Source organism: Protobothrops mucrosquamatus, unplaced genomic scaffold (assembly GCF_001527695.2).
Source record: "Protobothrops mucrosquamatus isolate PMUCROS unplaced genomic scaffold, P.Mucros_1.0 scaffold195, whole genome shotgun sequence".
NCBI lineage: Eukaryota > Metazoa > Chordata > Lepidosauria > Squamata > Viperidae > Protobothrops > Protobothrops mucrosquamatus.
Window position 1 is genome coordinate 388,876 of NW_015386551.1, and position 21,121 is coordinate 409,996.

A 21,121-nucleotide genomic window follows, 5' to 3' on the forward strand; every position below is an offset into this window, starting at 1 on the left:
ATTATGTATTCTAAATGGAATAGGCTTTTCAAATGCTAGATCAGTGGTTCTCAACCTGTGGGTCGGGACCCCATTTGGGGTCAATCGACCATTTCATGGGGGTCGCCAAGCAAGGCTGTCCGCCATTTTTTTTGTCCGCCATTTTTTTCCCCTTTTCTGGCGGGTGCCTTACCTCCCTTGGGCTGGGCCAGCTGGTGGTTGGCCTGCTCCGTCTCTGCCGCTTGCCAGCTACGCCTCGGCCGGCGCAGGGGGCGGAACCACGCATGCGCGGCGCTCCCGGGCAGGGAAAGTCCTTGACTTACGACCGGTTGGGTAGTCCTCGACTTACGACCGGTTTAGTCCTCGACGTACGACCGGTTTAGTCCTCGACCTACGACCGGTTTAGTCCTCGACTTACGACTGGTTGGGGTCGCAGCATTAAAAAGGTTGAGAACCACTGTGCTAGATGATGGTGGGCAGGGCTGGAATTATAGCCAAATCACAGGCATTGGGATGTTTTGTGCTAAAGCTGGATAGACAGCAGCTCAGCTTGGGCCTGTTCCAGGTACCTAAGTAAGAGTGTGCTACAGAGGCAGCAAGAGTTTGGATTTCCTGCTAGCTTTAGGATAGAAGGGGAACATGGCAAAAGAGTTGAGTGGATGTGGCCCTTTGCCCAGGTTTTCACCACAGGAACCCAATGATATCTGTCCCTGCAATCTGAACTATCACAACTGCTTTTGATTCAGCTCTGTTAGAAAACACTCACAAAGTGGTCAGTTGGCTCATATTGGTGAAGGAATTGTTGCTGAGGAAGCTGATCTTATTGTTGCTCAGGTCTCTGCAAAACAGAAGCACAGTGCAGGTTCTAATATCACTTTTAACTCTATCTTACTTCCTCTCAATTCTTAAGCAAAAATCTACAATCATCTGAAACTGCAGTTCTAGTACATCTATCACATACTGTATACAGTACTAGTTAGTCACATCGTGACCATCTGCTTCTACTAAGATCTGCTATATACCCCCTTATTTTCTGCACCAGCTTTAATTTGTAGCACTACATCAATTAACAACACATTGATGTACAATTTATGTCTCTTCCTATTTATTCCTTGTCCAATTAGATATGCAGCAAAAGGATCCAGTTCACACCTACTCATCTCAAGTCACCAAGTTGGAGAAAATGGATCTAGATTATGGTGAAGATCTTAGCAGTTTTCAGAACATCCTAGAGGGTGTTATGATCCTTATATTTAATCTACCATCTCCAGGAAAGACCATTGTAGGTTTCATCAGATGAGTAACTTCTTAGGGCATCTCGGACACTTACACCAGCTGCAAGTAACGGAAAGTGGAGAGTTGTCCTGGAATAAGGATGAATTGGTTGCCATCCAAATAGCTGTAAGAATAATAAAAATATGTGTCAGATATTACAACTGAAATGCTAAAAGAGCAAAGTTCAAGATCTCTCTGTGCAAAGTGTATAATATGAGGTATACCACCTTGTCTTGTTAAAACATTATAGAGCAACAGAATGATAATTATGGCCCTTTCTATATGCCAGATTCACTATTTGTGGATGATAAACCAGAATGACAAACTTAATACCCCAATGAATACATTTCAAATAAAAGTTCAATTGTTGCTGAACATCCAAAAATATTTTTTAATCTTTCTTCATACAAATGGGAGCAAAACTGCAAATATTGTGCAGCTCAAGAGACTAGATGCATTTGTCACTTTGCTGCTCCAAATCCAGAGAGTACAACCTGAGATCCATCCAGCCCCTGAAAAACTGGATACAACCCCAAATTATTCCAAAATTTGCTAGTCACATGTGTCATTTTTAATGTGATTGGAGAAAACTATTAAATACATGGAAAACAATTACATTAACTGGATTTAATTAATATCATAGTTTTCTTCTAAAAGAAATTAGTTTTTGTACTGATTCCACCTATATTTTTGTTCTACTTTTGGGGACTCCAGTCCCTAGACCACCTCAAAACCAAGTGTGGTTGTTAGCCTAAAAAAATTGTGCTAACCCTTTAATCCATGTATACAATGTACCAGTTGTCATAATGCTCCTTCCAGTCAATATCCTATGTATCTATACTCACAGCTCAGTAACATTCTTGGGTATCCCTTTTGGAAGACTTTTCAGGTGCTTATTGCTGCAGCGAACTACTGTGTCAAGGCAGGTGCACTCCTGGGGGCACTGAGGACGTGGGAAGCAGATGGTCTCCTCCTTACCTGCCAAGGGACAAACCAAGAAGAATGCAATATGAGACTCCAGATATAAATATTGTCTCAAATCTTTGCAAGACATTCTGGGTTTTCTGTTAGTGTGTAGAAATATCAGGAACAATTAGAACTCGGGATGTTAATCAACTGATGTGATTAATTCATTACAAATAACAATGTAACTTTTTATGGGAAGTGATAGAAAGGTTCCTTTCGAAATGGTGCTTTTGTATTGATTTACAACAGGGGTAGTCAACCTTGGCTCTTTTATGACTCATGGACTTCAACTCCCAGAATTCCTGAGCTTAGCTGACTCAGGAATTCTGGGAGTTGAAGTCCACGAGTCATAAAAGAGCCAAGGTTGACTACCCCTGATTTACAACGAGATTTTAAGGCAGAGAAGTATACTCAAAAAGCTAAGTTACTGTGATTACTTTTTTCTGGGTCGCAGCCATTCCTACCTATCCTCCACACAAAGCCTATATTGAAAGTAACTACTACATTGGATCAAGGCCAATGACAGTACACTTGCTTGCCAAACTCACATGATTTATTCCTTTAGTGAATCAGTATTATCATAAAATATTTTTTTTCATCAAGAAATTTCACTTACTTAATCTGGATGGTTAAACACCATAGCTAATTAAATTGCTTTGCCTTTAACCAACTGTTCAAGTTTAAAAAAGAATGCTTAAAATCAGTAGACATAATTCTAGGAACCACTACATAATTAGAACTCCATACATGTTTAGCAAAAATAACATTTTGGCTAATTTCTGACTGGAAGACACTAGACTGGTTTTCTCTACTTTGGTGCTACTCTTCATTGCTTAGATTCTATATATCTAAAGAACACAGAGTTGTGTAGTTCATATTAGACCAGTGGGTTATGCCCATGTATTTGTAACTGAAATAGCCAAGATCAAAACTGAAATATGGTAATTTCCACCCAAAGATTAGGAAGAGGGCAGAAAACTGAACAACTGTCCAACAAATTGCAGCTCTCAGAATTTCTCAACAAATTCCAAAGGAATTTAAAGTGAGTCATTACATGTAACTCCATTCTACTCTTCATTTTCACATATAGTTTTTTGTGGTTTTCATAACAGCCTGTTATGCTCTCCTCATTTCAGTCAATGAAAAGTGTTGCTTTTGCATCTTTTGATTGACTTGCCCAAACTGGACCACTAGAGCTCTGACACATTAAAGGGAAGGAAAAACTAATTCAGTTATCATTTCAATGCAAAATTCAAGCTTTCATAACCTATCTGCACATTTTCCTGATATTCTGATATAAATTTCTAAATAAAACATTCATACAAAAATAGTTTGCTGATTGGGACAGATTAAAAAAACTGGAAAGTAAGGCAGAAAAAAGGCACACAAAAATGTGTATATTAGTAAAAGTTGCATGATATATGCATATTAAAGGAAAATACTTGCAAAAATGACTGGACTGAGCAATATAGATATTATATTTAGCTAGGTGCATCAAAATGTGCAAATTGATATATCAATGGAACTGAACAATATGATTCAAAAGTAAAAATCTAAGCAAAATTTGTTGAAATATAGAATGGGATTGTCCATTATTTTGCAGTGTCTGTTTATGTGAGTGCCCTATGCCAGTGATGGCGAACCTTTTAGAGACCGAGTGCCCAAGAACCGCCCCAGCCCCCCACCCTGCCCCCTGCCCTGCCTGCAGGACCACCCACCACCGCCATGTCCCACCGCAGCAGATCACCCAAGCGACCCAGCAGCGCCATGGCGGCCACGTCCTCTGCCCACACCCCGTAGCATCATCTGCGCATGACGGAGCGCGAGGGCAGAGTCTTGTTTCCGCTGCCTGGCTGCCATGTCCTTGACTGCGCTGCTCCGTGCGGGCCATGCCAGGGGGCGACTCTCCTACGGGGGGGCTGCTGGTGAGGAGGGGACCATGGGGGGAGGAGGGGCTGGGGCAATGGCACGAGTGCCCACAGAGAGGGCTCTGAGTGCCGCCTCTGGCACGCGTGCCATAGGTTCACCATCACTGCCCTATGCTATTTTAGATTTATAATAAAACAATGTTGAATACAGAAATGGGATAAAAAAAAGTCAATTAGAGCTTTGCAGCATGTTTAAGCATGATTCTTTATTAATCTGGATTACACTGCTCTTTTAGAAGGCACAAAATGATTTGGCACACATATAAAAGAAACCCTACTGTAAAACTTGCACATTTGCTTTGTAGTCCTTGCTATTACCCAAAATATGAGTGCCCATAAGTTACCTTCCTCACACCTGAAGTCGGGGAAGGCAACATCCTGCAGTGGGATTTGGCGCAGAAAATCTGGATTGTGGCAGCGTGGATTCCCAGTCACAATCTTTCTCTTGCGAAGCCAATCACCCAGCCAGGCCAGATGACAATTGCAATTGAAGGGGTTAGCCAGTAGATTCCTGGGTTCAAAGGTTGTGTAAAGAAGATAAATAATACCACTGTCAATGGAAATTTTAACTGCCTGCAATTGGAATTAAGTTCCAATTCATGATGAAGTTTCTGAGAGCAGAGAATAGTTTGGAAAGGAAAAATAAAACAAAAATCTGGGAGAAAGGACCAGGTGGTATATTTAACTAAAAATTCCCTTCCTCACAACTCACAGAGTAGAGAGTGACTGCAATGTGTCAAAAGCCCCCGGTGAAATAATGTTGATCTGATTGTCATACAAGGAGAGAAGGCGCACGTTGCGCATCCCAGTGAAGCTGTCATTGTGAATACAGTTGATGCGATTGTTCCTCAGCATCCTGGAGAGAAAAGAGAAGATGGGGAGAAGCCATTTTGTAGTAACAATTATTTAGTTGTCAAGAAGAAACATCAATATTCTGCAAAATGGTGCTCCCCCCACTACTCTCAGTTAGGGCTGACTTACAGTGTTCGCAACCCATCCAAGCCCCGGAACATGGAGCTGCGCACTGACTCCAGCTGGTTAGCAGTCAAATGCAACTCACTCACGGAGGCTGCCCCCTCAAAGGCCCCATCCTCAATCTCTGAGACTTTGTTGTTGCTCAAATTTCTAGGGAAGCAAGGAGCAGGAAGTCAATACAAGAAGAGCTGCATCTTAGTTCATCTGCATCTTAGTGCATCTTAGTTCACAGCCTACCAGGCTTCAGCAAAAGAAGACTAGTTCTGATAGATCCCATGCTGGAAGGGTGTTTTATTTAGCAGCTTTTAATTCTCCCCTAGACTACTTCTGCACCCACTTAAACATCTGTCATAATTTTTGGCCTAATTTTTTAACCGGAAGCATATTTGCATCTGTTTCTTGAAGAAAAACACTAGTTAAAATAGCTGTGTATTAATTCCACTATCCGAAGGAATATGCCTCCCAAAATTGCTAGGGAATGTGGGCAGGAGGGCGCTATTACACAATGCCCTGGTTGCGGACTTCATATATGCAGGGAGACAGCAGATGGATCCAGCATAGTTCTTTATATCTGTTTATACCAATGCCTGTAGGAACTTTGACAGCTCTCCCTCTGCCACATCTTTTTAAAATATTGCTATGCTATAAAGCCCACTCCAAAATCCTACATAAGGAGCAATGTGTTCCTAGAAGCTCTCATCCATATAACTCACATTTTCTTTAAGTGTGGAAGTTTCTTGAAGATACCTGTCGCCTCCACCACTGTGATTTCATTGTTATTCAGGCGTCTGCACAGGAAAGTAAATAAAATAAAAATAATGACCTCTGGCATGGTCTCATGAGAGAAGAAGCCATAGGGAAGACAAAGAAGGAAAGAGCACTCTGTTTGGATTATGGGGAAAAAAAATGAATGGATGCTCAGTGATGGACAGGGCAAGTTCAGATCTTACAATTCAGCAGTAGCCTGTGGGAGGCGCTCTGGGATCTTTGTCAGCCTCAGATTGGAGCACTCGACTACATTGGCTTCGCATCGGCATTTGGCCGGGCAAACCACATCACTATGGCATTCACTGTTCAAATGGTAATCCTCCGTACCTGCCAGAAAAAGGAAGTGTGAGTTAAAGATAGCTGTACTGCTAGGGCAGTGGTGGCGAACCTATGGCACGCGTGCCAGAGGCGGCACTCAGAGCCCTCTCTGTGGGCACTCGTGCCATTGCCCCAGCCCCTCCTCACCCCATGGTCCCCTCCTCACCAGCAGCCCCCCGCAGGAGAGTTGCCCCCTGGCATGGCCCACACAGAGCAGCGCAGTCAAGGACATGGCAGCCAGGCAGCGGAAACAAGACTCCGCCCTTGCGCTCCGTCATGCGCAGATGATGCTATGGGGTGTGGGCAGAGGACGTGGCCACCATGGCGCTGCTGGGTCGCTTGGGTGATCTGCTGGGGTGGGACATGGTGGTGGATGGTCTTGCAGGCAGGGCAGGGTGGGGGGCGGGGCGGTTCTTGGGCACTCGGTCTCTAAATGTTCGCCATCACTGTGCTAGGGAATCTTCTTCTAGAGAAGACCAGAAAATGCCCCTTACTACTCTCTGCCCTTGGGTATTATCATTGTCACTCCTCTGCACCAAACAGAAGAGAGCAGGGATTATCTGCAAAAGCAAAAAAAAAAAAAAAAAAAAAAAATCCATTCTCTACCCCTGTGCTCTATGTAAAAAAAAAAGCCTGATGGATCAGCCTGTAAGGGTATTAAGCTAAATTTTTCATTGGTTCACCTTCCAATTGTACTCTTGCATTTCAAATTCAGGAATAAAGGCACTTCCATATAAGTGTTTTATGTCACTTCATCAGATCAGGATCTGGATTGATCTTATGTTGCTTGCTTTTAAAAGTTAACTCTATTTATAATTCTGTTCTGAAAACCAATTTCCCCACTGAGATTTCCAGTTCATCTCCTGACTGACTCAAGCTACCCATCGCTCCCTCCATCTGCTTCAGAAGTAGGGGTTCTGCTTTGAGAACTGCTGTAGCAACATGCAATCAAGGCCACTGTTATTGGGGGAAAGTAGCTGGTTGCATAATTACAGGTAGTCCTCAACTTGCAACTACAATTGAGTCCAAATTTCATTGCTAAGCGAGACATTTGTTAAGTGAATTTTGCCCTATTTTACGACTTTCCTTGCCACACTTGTTAAGTGAATCACTGCAGTTGTTAAGTTAGTAACACGGTTGTTAAGTGAACCTGGCTTCCCCATTGACTTTGCTTGTCAGAAGGTAGCAAAAGGAGATCACATGAGCCTGGGACAGCGCAACTGTCGTAAATATGAGTCAGTTGCCATACATCTGAATTTTGATCATATGGACTATGGAGATGCTGCAATGGATGTAACTGTGAAAAATGGTCATAAGTCACCTTTTTCAGTACCATTGTAACTTCAAACGGTCACTAAACAAACTGTTGTAAGTTGAGGACTACCTGTGCTAGCATATTATCATTTCACTTTCAAAATTTGCAGAGGTTTTTAAATGCAATAATGAAATGATAGTAAGACAGCTGGGAAAACTTTGGAGGATTTCAATGCAAGTCTATATTTTTTTAAATCAACATTTCCATGTTGAATAATTGGGCAAATGGATACAAATACATCTATATTTGTTACTCTATAACCAATTGTCGCTTAGGGGTAAGGACACTGAATTATATTCTTTGAACTTTCCTATTGGTCAGCTAACCGAAATCAGGATGAGCACTGATTTGCTCCTGTTGTTTTCTACATATTGTCAGTATTTTGAGTTCAGTAGAAGTAAAAGTGATGCAGGATCAAATTTAAAACATGTTGTGCATGACTGAGATGTGAATATACTGTGCCATTTGATAGGCATTGTGATAAGGAATATGTTAGACAACGTGAAGTCATCCTGATGTATTGGGCTACAATCTAGGAAACTCCATAAACCCCACTCATCCTGACCAGCGGTAAGGTATAACAGAAGTTATACTACAACACACAGAATATATCAATTTGCCTAGCATAATCAAGCTTAGTTTCAGAAGAAACACTAACTTCCTCTGGCAACTTTTCTCCGCTGACCTAGTAAAAGGAACAATTGAAAGTCCATGCTAGACGCGAGAAAGGCAAGCGCTACAGCACTGAAGACGAAATTTGGTTATCCTGTTCATCACAAATTTTCTGGATTTATTTATTAAATTTATAAGGCTATCCAGTTCCATAACAAGTGTGGGTGGCATATAATAATACATCTAACTAAAAAATGCAAGTAAAGTCTAGAATCCAGAAAAGAAAGACTGTTCATTCTAAAAAAAAAAAAACCCCCACATGTAATCCAATCTAAACCAAGGAAAGACTATGTTTTAAGGGTTGTTTTAAACATGGTTGGGAAAAGGAAGACAATGTTGTTCCAGAGGGCACATGAAGAGTGAAGGCACATTTTCTAGATCCCATCAGATGATATTGCTTAATAGGTGGATCCTGGAGTACTCTGACTCTGGACAACCATACACAACAGGCAAAAATTACAAAAGACGGATGCTCCCTTGGATAACAAGGCTTATGCCATGAAAGATTTTACAGGTAACAACCAGTACCTTGAGCTACATGTGGAAGTTTTAACATAAGTTATTTAAATATAAGCCATTCACTTGCACTTGGAGGTTTTAACATAAACCATTCAAATTAATAGGCAATTCTTATATGTCTGCCCAGCAAAGGAAGGACACATAGGTATATGCATTCAATTAATATATTAATCCCAGCATATCCCATTATAGCATTTTCCTCTTACCTGGAATGAAGTATTGTTCCTTGGCTGTAAAGAAAGGTGGGCAGAGTATTAATGTAAATGCAGCAAACACAACGCTTTCAGGCATATTAGAGCAAGCATGCAATATATTTTTTTTCCAAATTAAGAGGTTAGAACACTCAGTCAACCAATTTATAGTAAACAGATTTATCTCTGTGTTCTAGACATTAAATAAGAGGTTGAATTGCAGGCTAGTTGATCATTTCAACTAAGCCATTCCTGTTGGTCTAAGTTCAAGATGGCTTATGGTTTAAGATGGCTTATGGTTTATATGTATCCTGATTCCTTAGATCTCTGGGCACAAGAAAATTTAAAATGAGGGATGTGGAAATGCAAAGGAGGCAATATTTTGGGAAGGAAGGAAGGAAGGAAGGAAGGAAGGAAGGAAGGAAGGAAGGAAGGGAGGAAGGAAGGAAGGAAGGAAAGGGTGGGAGAACATTTCTACTTGTTCATTACAGTCTATTGTGTGTTGAAACAAAATCACTTGAAAGGTGTGCTAGAACATACAAAGGGCATCCATTATCAATCTCCTGGACCCAAATTCAAAAGCAACCCTATAGCAGGAAAGCAGTTCATACGGGAACAGCGGAATTTCTTGCTCTTGATCTGTCCAATGCGCTTGTTGGCCAAGCGCCGGGGACTGGCACAACGAGCACCACTTGTCTCGATAGGATTGGCACGCAAGAAGTCTGCCAGCCACTTCAGGTTGCAGTCGCAAATAAACGGGTTCTGGGCCAGATGGCTGCAGTAGGAAAGAAAAAGGAACAACTGAGCATAACCATTCAGGAATCTGTTGGTAGCTCAGGTGCTTGATCGGAGAGCCATGTGTGGCTGCTAAGATGGTGCTTTTAGCCAGTGCAAAGCTGAATGCTTTTTCAGTAGCCCCTTTCTTTGGGTTCTGCTTAGTCGCCAGAACATAGAGGCTTACCAATGGCTCTGGAATATCCTCTAGGAATTTATTTTATTATATTTATTAATGTTTTTTGTATTCATTAGGTTTATAGTCTATCTTTCTTCCAAGACCTCAAGACAGTCTAAAGAGCACTTTGTCCTCCAATATTTTTTCCCCCTCACTCCAACCTCATGAGATGGGTTTTTCTGAGAGATGACCCAAAGTTGCCTAACAAGCTTCTGAGACTGACATTGGGCTTGAATCTGTATCTGCCCAGTTATAGCCCAATACATTAATCAAAACACCACACCCGCTCAATGAGCCAGTATCTTCCTATGAGAACAGGACTTCTTATTTCTTTTTAGATGATTTATCTATTGTAATCTCCTGGTTCTTTTCCCCCAGATTCTGGCTCGCCTTCCCCTTGGCCCTCTGGAATTCAAACCTTTTACCATCCTTCTACCACCCCGTATTATCCCTGAACAAATCTGAAGCCAGCACTCACAGTGTCTGGATGGCACGCAGGGTGGCAAAAGTGCCTTTGGCCAAGGTCTGGATCTTGTTGTCATAAAGAGAGAGCAGTGAGAGGTTCTGCAGGTCAGCAAAGGCATCTGCTCGAATGCAGTTAATCTTGTTGGCATTCAGTAGCCTGGAGTGATGGAGCAACCATACTATAGTAATGTGTGCACATGCTGTGATAACAGTACTGGATATTAGACAAAATTATTTGCTTGTTATGCAAAAGACCTACCCATGTGCACCCAACCATGTTACTAGCAAAGCTCAGGCAAATAAATTCAACCTGTATTTTAATCTGAAGTCATCTAATGCATACTTCCAAATCAATATGGAAATTAAGCAAAGTTATTCCTTAATATTTGCATCTTTCAAACGGGAAATACATTTTATAAATAAATAAATAATATTTGCATTGTTCACTCTTTCTTTAATCTACAATTTTGCAAGCAGTTTCCATGACTCAGTTAAATGTGGTACATTATTCCTACTGAGATGTGCATTTTTATATGAATACAGCTAATGCACATCTCAGTAGGAAAGAGTGAATACACACACACACACACACACACACACAAACATATATATTACAATGAAATGCACAGGATAATCTGTATGACTTTTCATGTAGTTGTTTTTAATGATGAACTGATGCAAAAATGAGATGCCATTCATTTAAGGTTGGACAAATGACAAAAAGTATACAGCTATTTACCCCATCCCTAATTCAAGCCAAGTAAAGGGATAGAGAAAAGTCCACAGGGAAGATTTATAGGACTAAAAACAAACAATGTTTCCATCTGGAATTGTGCAGATGGAAGGGGAGTAAAGGTAGGCTAGGAAGAGATGCAGAACCTGATGCTGGAAATCAAATGATAACAACTAGATGTGAGAATGTGGGAGAAAAATATAAATGAGTAAGGCAGACAGTGAGGAAAATAGAATACATTATCATCAGTTTTTAAGCAACTGGGGAAGCTTAAAATAAATAATAACTATGTTGCTGGAAATGAAGTTCTAAATGATTGTAATAGAGTTATCTAAGGGTCTCCTACTATGCTGATATCCAGATAGCCATTTAGCTATCTTTCTTATAGGTGCTTACAGTAGTTGTAGTGCATAAAGGCCCCCAAATACTCCTTTGGGCAACTCTGTGATCTTGTTCCCATACAAGACTCTGGAAAAAAAATAAAATCAGACCTTGGATTAGTGATGCCCTATATAGTGTATTGAGAGAGGCAGCTATCATGTATTATTCAATATTAGGCTCACTTTTTAATACACAGTTTCCTTATGTCACACACAACGGCAATATTTTAGTATTTAAAAAGATTAAAATCTGGGTTCCTATAAGTCAGTGGTGGCGAACCTATGGCATGCGTGCCAGAGGTGGCACTCGGAGCCCTCTCTGTGGGCACACGTGCCGTTGCCCCAGCCTCGCCTCCTCCCACGACCCCCTCCTCACCAGCAGCCCCCCTGGAGGAGAGTCGCCCCCGAGCGTGGCCCACACGGAGCAGAGCAGCTAAGGACATGGCAGCCAGGCAGCGTAGACAAGACTCTGCCCTTATGCCCCATCCCGCACAGTTGATACTGTGGGGTGCAGGCAGAGGGCATGGCCGCCATGGCGCTGTTGGGCTACCTGGGCAATCTGCGGTAGACCCTGGAGGCGGTGAGTGGCCCTGTGGGCAGGTGGGGTGGGGGCAGGGCAGGGGCGGGGCAGGGGGTGGAGTGGGGGCGGGGCCACTTTTTGGGCACTCGGTCTCTAAAAGGTTCGCCATCACTGCTATAAGTACTGTATCCAATACGCCCAAAATATGCAACTGCTTTAATTCAGACGAATAGCTAAAACTCTATAAAGCAGCACTTTTCAAACATTCCACTGCAAACTCCTTGAAAAGAATTGCAATACTGTAGTATAATTAATCAGCATAATGGCCTGAAAACCTGATTCATAGAAACATTTTCTCTCTGAAATAACTAACTGTGAAAATGAATTATGAGGTAATGATTCTACGCATTGTATTTAGGAGATGAGCCAAATGAATTCGGCAGGATCTAGAAACTGAAATAGCTACAGAAAATAGAAACAGGGAACAGAGATTGGCATCTTNATCTTCAGGGAGCTCCAGCTTGGCATTTACAGGATATTGTAAGCAGTTACTCTGGCTGGCATCAGTTAAGTTGTGCAAGTGGAGTCATGAAAGAAGAACATTCTTGGCCAACATTCAAGCAGGATTTTGCATCCTTAACTGTAGTAATATATTCCATATGGTTTTCCCCACTGACTACTCACAGAGAGTTGAGTGAACGAAGGCCTTGGAAGGCATCAGGTGCAATTTCTGAAATCTGGTTGTTGCTCAGGTCTCTAGAACATATAGGACAAAATCAACATTCATAAATATTCAAAAGCCTTGCCACTTTTCTTCCCTGTAAACTATTCCCCCAAAGAGTCTATTTGCCATTTCAAGCTTAAAAGTCTTGAAATATGTGGATAAGTTGATATTTTCTGTGATAATGATGGACAGCGAAGGGACCACTTGACAACCTTGGAAAACTGAAGTAATATGTGGGTAAAGAATGGAAGAAATAAGGAATATTTATAACCCTTGGCCTATTCCTTATTTCTTCCATTCTTTACCCACATAACGTAATATAGTCTTGCATCACCCTCCTGAGAGTCAGAGTTGGATTAATTCTTCCTGTTTAGAGGAGGATTGAATAAATGCAGATTAAAATACACTTTTTTGTGTTTGGAAAGGCAAATTGCCTTCCAGTTCTGAAGATGGAGCATGGAAGGAGAAGATCTAAAGCAAAAACTGAGAACCACAGCTCCCAACCTACTACCTGAAAAATGTTAGGAACTGTAGATAGCCACACCTGTGGATTTCAAATGCTTTATCTCTGACCTAGGTCTTATTAGCCTAATTTGCTGTTCAATTTATCCTTTCCTCACTAGCTATCATTCTCAGCTGAATAATAGACATCAAGGATAAAGAGTTAAATGTATGATGAGCAAAGACTGTACAAGGCCAAAGAAGCATAGACTAAACCAAGGTGGTGAAAAATGTAGTTGATAGAAGCAGAATGATTGGATGGACATGATCTATATCAAGACACTCACATCCTACGTAGTTTCTTGTATGATGAGAAGGCTCCAGGGGGGATGGACTTGATGCCATTGAGTTCCAGACGTCTGTGTTATAAGCCAACCATTAGAAAGAAAACAACTGGGGTACACCAATAAAAATAGATGAAATACCACATTATTCAATAGGGACACTGTATAGGGTGAACAGAATCATCTGCGTAAGAGAAAGGAGAGTTCTGTCCTATCTGTACATGAGTCAAACTAGCATGACTTTCAGCTCAGCTTGCCAATTAATTAATAATATTTTTATACAATTAAATTGATGTATTATAGGTTTTGGAAATCCATGCAGTTTTACATTTAGAGAAGTAGTATAATCATTAATACATGCTTTGTTATTCAACACATTGTACTTTCATTTGCAAGCTACTTATGTGGATGTAATCACATGATCACACAGTAAACAATTTCTCAATTATCTGAATCTACGAAATCTACATAATTCATTTTCCTAGTATATTTACTTGGACATAATGCATGAATTAGCTACAAATTATATTTAAGCCTAAATAAAATACCCATCAAATGACTATTTAAAACTTATTACTTAAGGTAGTTCTCATATTTTGTCTGCATAATAGAAATACAGGGTCGATTTGATAAATGAAGGAAGTACGAGAATAAGTTATTTTTAAAAAACTTTCATACATATGAATACATTAATGTTCCACTTTCTTCACTTAAATAAACAAAAGGTGGATTCAGACAACCATTCATTGATTCATCCATGCAATTTATATGGCTGTCCATGCCATACAAATCTTAATGCATAGTGCCAAGTTAAAAGCAACAAATAACACCTGACAAAATAAAATGAACTAAAAACAAGAAGTGATTCAAATAACCAGAACAATTAAAGCAGAGTTGTAAAGCTACTTGGCCCACCACTCCCTTGGGAAGAGCTAAGTCTTTGAAAGTTTTGCAAGGCAGATAGGATAGAGAACATCTGGATCTTGAATGACAATGATATTTATAGGGCAGATGTGGTGACAGAGAAGGCATTATTTCATATCCCATCAATGCTTGTGATGGGGAGACATAATGAAAGATAGGTGGTCCTGCCAATAGCCAGGCTCTGTGTTGTGAATGGCTCCATAGGGGACAATTAGAACCTTGAATTGCATTTAGAAGCCCATTGGCAGCCAATGCAGCTCATGAAGTAGTAGTGTTACTTGAAGTGCATCCACAGCTCCCCACAACACTGTATTCTGGATCAGCTGTAACTTTCAAGTGCTCTTCAAAGGCAAACCCATGTAGAGCATGTGCCAGTAATCCATGTTAGAGGTTACCTAGTCATCAGTGACTATGAATAGGGTCTTCTAATCCAGATATGGGTACAGAAATAGATCCCTTCCAATCAACAGTCCTTAACTGCTTCTCAGGCAAAAGCTGTAAGTGTAGGAGGACCATCAGATTGTCTTCAAGTCTGATATGGCAGTGCAGCCCCCTCCAGAGCCAAAAATAAAAAATCTCCAGGATACAATTGCCTCCAACTCCATTGCTACTAGGTCACATAATTGTTCCCTGCCCAACATGTTCCTACTCACATCTCTGTCATGGTTTCTGGTAAGTTTGCAGGGATGGCTGTTAGACCTTTGCCACGGCAATCTACAATGCCATTGCTACAAGTACACATGGCAGGACAGGACCCAGATGAAAAACTGCAGATGTGAATCCTGGTAACATCATCTTGGCCTGGAGAAATAAAATGAAAAAGTTATTGGATTCACTATACAATACACTATACACTATTCACTAAGCAAAGATTAAGTGCTTCTGCAGTGCACATAGGGAGACAGACTTGTACATGCACTTAATCTTTGCTTGCGGATATTATGTTATAATGTGGGGAATATTTGGCTTAAGCAAAAGAATTTACTCAATTAACAGACAGTTTTGAGCAACATCTTTCAACACAAGGTCACACAGTATAAACAATAGTTAAATTTGTGTAAACTCTTCAAATATAAAATAAAAATACAATTCTTGTACCACTTTTAACTTTTTCCCCATGCAAGCTGGAGAGAGTGTGGACTAGAAATACATAAATATCTAAAAATAATAAGTGTGTATTTGCTTTGAGACTGCAAGAAAACATTTGCCTATTGGAACTGATACCTCCCATATTCACTTTGGTCAACCAGAACTAATACTGAGTTCAAACTATGAGGGACAGCAAGTATACAAACTGTAAAGAGAAAGGGGCAAATATGCATTTTAACATGTCTGAGAAGTGCAGTGAGCAAAGAAGCTACAGAGAATGGAAAAAGCAGGATAGTAATGTGACAAAACAGAGAAGGTAAACACCTTATATCATTTAATGATCTCCCAGACATAGAAGCTGTACTGGTAGGGATAATCTGAGATGGGAGAAAAGGTGGGAGACAATGAGAAAAGATTTAATACACACACACACACACACACACACAATGTCTTTTACAGAAAGAAAAAGTTGAAATTGGAGGTAGCAGGAAGCTAGTAGTAATAGTGTAGATGTTTTAAAGAAAAAAGAATAGCTAGTGAGTGAAGATATTATGCTGTCTCCTGAAGCGATGCAAGTTACAGTGTTATCGAAAACCACTGAAGAGGAATTAGGATAAACATTTCTGTGGAAGAAGAAAGATAGCATGACATAAGATCTATCTGTCTGGTGCAAACATCCAAAGAGAGGAAACCATTCAAAAGCATTAACACTGTGTTAGCTGCAAGAGGTTGCCAGTTAAATTTTTACCTGAAGCCTTCACTTAACTCTTTGGAAAATTTAGTAATAGCTCTACGCTTTGCTACAGCTTAGGACAGGCATGCTGCTATATTAACAGAAGCAATATTATTGAAGGCAAGAAGATAATTCATCTTGGAATGGTAGAGTAATTAAGTCATAACACAATTTGCTACATTGCCTCCTTCTTTGAAGGCAGATGCCAGTAGGTAGGGGGAGGGACAAGTAGTTGTGAAGCTCTGATGTGTGCATTAGTTGAATGTCACTTGGATAATTATCTGGCTGAAGGAGTAAATCTTACAAAGAAATAAATGTATTTCTATCCTTGATATGCCTCAAACAATAATAATTGGTTCACATGTAGATCCTTGTATGCTATATGTTATTTGATCAATGCAGATAACTCATGACAAACAGAATTCTCTTCAAAATTATAATTGTTGCAGCATGAAACAATTTCTGCTGTGCATTATCTATAAAGAGAAATAGGAATGCTGAGGTCATCATATTATAAAAAGAAAGTGTAATTATATATGTAGAAGGGAAATTGGCAGGTTTAACCACTGACTCTTTGGTACAAGTGCTGGTCTGTCTTAAATCTGAAAGCAGAAAAGACCTCCTCCTGGTTGTTCTGGGGATCCTAAGAGGATTCTCTTCCAAGGCTTGGAGGAAAATTCATTCTTTTTGCCCCCAAGGAGAAAGCTCCTAGCACCTTGCCAATGCCACTGACCTGCGCAGCTGAATTCATTCTTTTGGATTTCTGCAACATTTAGACCACGAAGGGATGAAGGACCAGCACATTGGGTGAAGAGTCCAATAGTAGGTCGCTGGCGAAGCCACTGGGAAAGCCAACCCAAATGACAATCACAGATCAGCTGATTGGAGTGCAAGCGGCTGCAGAGACAAAGTAAAGGTGTGGGAAGAAATAACAACAACAAAAACCCTCTTTTGCTTGATACTCCTAATTTACAAAGCCAGTTCTAGAGAATCTGATAAAGCTAATGAATTTGACTGATAACCTGGGGACATTTTCTGGAAAGGAGATTCTGATTCTATAGGAGTAGGAATGAATCTTGCATTAAGAAGTGGATTGAAATAGTTACCCAGATTTCTGTTTGCCTCTTCAATGATGGCATTCACCCACCCACACTGTTGCTGGAAGGCACTCAAAATAAGGGCATTTGAGATAGTCAACTAACCCACTAACCAATCTCAGACTGAGTCATGTCCAGGTTAACTAATTCCATTCAGTCTATTATATGGTAAGAATCATAACCCTAATCAATTGTCCAATTTTGTATATCAAGTCTTCAAAGAAAAAGAACTGGAGAAAAAGTAGTCAAAGAAGTGGCTTCATTAGAGATGTTACCACTAAAGCTGAGCATCACAGAACACATCTCTCAAGCATTGATTGGCAATAGTGGCCAAGCCAATGGGGGAGAGGCTAGAGATGATAGATGTGTTGCTAGATCTTGTTGAATACCAGATACTTTTTGAAATTGGATGGAGTTCTTGTTTCCAAAATGGTAATGTTTACTGTGTGTTGGAACACCCAATAAAGAGATTTCGCTGGTTTTGTGATTGACTGAATTAGATGTCCTTGGGCAGACAACTATACTACCTTCCAATGTTATCATGGTGTCTCACAATTCGAGCTTTAGTGTCTACCTGGATTTGTAAATGTAGTTTTCATGGCAACAGTAAGAATTTGTTGATGATTTTACCAAGTTTTTGTTTTTGCTTTCCACTCCAGCCTATAGCCCTGAGATTTTCTGGTCTTCTATCCAAGAACTACCAGTATTGTCCCTGTTAAGGTTTTTCCAAAGTACCCTAATTTGGCTACATGTTACCATATGTTATGAGTCTCCCGTTATTATACAACTCCACATAATAAGACCCTGCATGTTGGGAGCATTTCAGACTGTGAGAACATTAATCCTAAAGCTAATCTGCAGAATCTAAAAGTGTCAATAAGTGTTTCCATCAGAACCCCTTATATTATTTATTAATTTCTGGTTCATAGGGATATGTATGATACTCAGTCAATTATCTCTGTCTCCCCCACCCTATCACACCCAGGAGCCATTTCCTTATGTGCTCACAAAGTACGCAGTTTGGGCATATGGTTGAAGCTGGAGATGGGTATGGAGCTGATATTGTTGTTGTTCAAAGTCCTACAGAAATGAGAAAAAAGAAAAGCATCACTTAATACTTAAAATATATGTACTATTTTTACTACCATCTATCTATCTATCTATCTATCTATCTATCTATCTATCTATCTATCTATCTATCTATCTATCTATCTATCTATCTATCTATCTATCTATCTATCTATCTATATCATCTATTATTTAATTTGTATAGTAGTCTATCTCACAAGAAAGTGACTCTGAGCAGTATATTAATTTAAACTTAATTTAAAAATAAATACATTAAAACAGTCACAATTTAAAAAAAATAAAAAAATTAAAATCTTGGGGAAGAAGATTCCACAAGGTGGGCACCATGGCATGAAAAGGTCCACTTCCTGAGAGCCACCAAATGTAATTTCCTGGCAGACAGAACCTACAGCATGTCTTCTCTGCCAGACTAATGGTGCAGGCAGATGTAATTAGGAAGAGGTGGTTTGTCAGATACCAAAAGACCATAAGTCTGGGGAATTCCACTCCCAATCCAGAAATGGCGTCAAGGAGCTCAGGCAAAAAGATTGCTGTGCAGCAGGGAGACTGGTACAACAGCAGCAAACCCAACTGATCCTAACAGGTCAGCTTAATAAGCAGGGTCTCATATCCAGTGACCCATGGTACAGTGCTCTGAAAGTCATATGAGATCCCAAATAACAATTACCACATCTCCACCTTGCCCCAGGACCTCGACTGATGCCAGACTCAAAACCTAACTGGATATAGCTCCAAAAGTCATACATGGCCAGTCAGCCCTCTCATCAGTATTAAATTACTCATAAAGGAGGCCTTCTTACAAACCAAACTTGCATTCAGAAGCAGCAATTAAAAGTCTCTGAAAATCTGCTGACAGGATACCAGGGTTTAGACTGAGGAGCTGACCATGAGACCAGTAACAAACATCAGTCTCAAGGTCCCTGGAAATAACCCACTCTCTGACTTTTATCATATCCCACCATAATACTCTTCCATTCCCCCAACAGCAGCCCAATCCCTATATCCAAACCTCTCAGTTCCCTAAACTAGGAAGCAACAGCTGTTCTTATCAGCCATACCGGGGAGGGGAAGCTAGACACTCTGAGGCACTTTAGATTATGTGTTCAATATAAACACAAACTCCTATCAGTCACATATGGGGGATCCCTTCTCAGTTTGATAACCACTATTTATCTACTAAATCACTCTCCACAAATGGAAGGGAAGTCATGGGTTCTATGAATTCTCTAACAAATCCTCTTTCAAAGGGGGTGATCTGAGAATACATTGCCCATGGCTTCTAAGTCTGTAGCTCGATCTGGGATACAAAATATATATAACACCTTTTCCATCTTGGTGCCCACATGTGGAATTTAACTCCAAAATTCTGCAAACAACATAACTACTACTAATAATTCTGGGATTTGGAATCCACACATTTGAAAGATCCTGAGATTGGGGAAGACTGCAAAGTAGAATCTTGATATTTCATTAAGAGAGATACTTACAATACTTCCAGCCCACGGAGAGCACGAAAGGCCCCTTCTTCAATGCAACTTATATGGTTCTTGTCCAGCTGCCTGTTTGAAGAAAGATAGGATAAATTGTTACCTAGTTTAGATGTATAGTAAGATGTTCTATATATCAGCACAGCTTTAGCAGATGAGAAGTGAAGGAACGCAAGAAAACTGTGGTCAGAAATAGCAGAATTAGAGAACTGCAAGAACCAAGGACGAAAAGGTTTGATTGGGGGGAATTATGATTTGGGGTGCAACAGTGTCCACAAATATTGCATAATAAATGGCAGACATTGTTTTTAACCTATTTATGTTCCTTTACAAAGGCTTATGAAATCATCATCTGCCTCATCTTGTTATACTGCCTCATTTCAGTGGTAGGTTCCTGGTGAGTAAAAAATACGTACATACTCCCATCAGGGTACCCAAGTCATGAAGGTCACTTGGCTGCTCATCTAAAGCAAGTAAGCATTTAGGATGTTTCCTGTGATGTCGCTGCAACACGGGCGCAGGGGAATGAAGCTCCATTCCCCAAGCCTGATTTCTATTAGCTGGGGGGGTCCAATAGGACCGAAAGTCGCCCCATAGAGGTGATTGGCCAAAGGGCAAAACTTTGTAAATCACAGGCCAGCAGTAGCTGACCCACTTGATCCAAAGTAGCCCTCGGGACCAGCAAGAAGAAAGGCTGACCGCACTCATGCGGTCAGCCAGAAGCAGCTGATTGTCAGAGAAAACGAATACTAACAAGCTGAAAGCAAAATAGCTGATCCGGGTGAGACTACTTTCCTTACCTCTCTACAAGCAAAAAATACCGGTTCTGAAAAAAAGCACTCAAAAGCAAGAAATCCCCAAGCTTTAGGCGGGGGGGGTTTTCTCTACCCCTCCCTCCTGAACTATAAGCGGTGGTTTAAGCTTTGGGGAAATTAAAACTGACTTATAACAATTTTGTGAAGATAATTGAGGGATAAAAGAAGGATAATTTGGGAAACTTTTGCATTTATAAATCTTTTTTTATTCCATGTGTCTGGAAACCATCGGATTTTAACTTTTAAACTTTTTAAAGTTTGGTGGGAATGGACATTTAATGGCATCTAGTGGCAAAACTGAGAACTACATTCAACCTTGCTTTTTTTTTATTTTACTAAGTTGTTTTGACTGTAGCTCTAAAACTTGGCTGGATGCCCAGACACAACTTATAGTTTAAACTTTTTGGTGTCCTTGGAATTTA

The 21,121-nt window shown here is 40.4% G+C and overlaps 1 protein-coding gene across 1 annotated transcript in view; it reads right to left on the minus strand.

Annotated features, from left to right (window-relative positions):
- SLIT1 (slit guidance ligand 1) overlaps nt 1-21,121 on the minus strand; it is a 113,306-nt gene that overhangs the window by 21,337 nt on the left and 70,848 nt on the right. The window contains exons 4-21 of the mRNA XM_029283706.1: nt 19,885-19,956; nt 18,317-18,388; nt 16,945-17,108; nt 15,043-15,190; nt 13,469-13,540; nt 12,641-12,712; nt 11,453-11,524; nt 10,337-10,480; nt 9,518-9,681; nt 8,922-8,945; nt 6,074-6,218; nt 5,837-5,911; nt 5,130-5,273; nt 4,861-5,004; nt 4,493-4,659; nt 2,100-2,232; nt 1,310-1,378; nt 746-817 (exon numbers count right to left, since the gene is read on the minus strand). Coding sequence (XP_029139539.1) covers nt 746-817; nt 1,310-1,378; nt 2,100-2,232; nt 4,493-4,659; nt 4,861-5,004; nt 5,130-5,273; nt 5,837-5,911; nt 6,074-6,218; nt 8,922-8,945; nt 9,518-9,681; nt 10,337-10,480; nt 11,453-11,524; nt 12,641-12,712; nt 13,469-13,540; nt 15,043-15,190; nt 16,945-17,108; nt 18,317-18,388; nt 19,885-19,956 — 1,953 coding nt within the window. The remainder of the gene's footprint in view (nt 1-745; nt 818-1,309; nt 1,379-2,099; nt 2,233-4,492; nt 4,660-4,860; nt 5,005-5,129; nt 5,274-5,836; nt 5,912-6,073; nt 6,219-8,921; nt 8,946-9,517; nt 9,682-10,336; nt 10,481-11,452; nt 11,525-12,640; nt 12,713-13,468; nt 13,541-15,042; nt 15,191-16,944; nt 17,109-18,316; nt 18,389-19,884; nt 19,957-21,121) is intronic.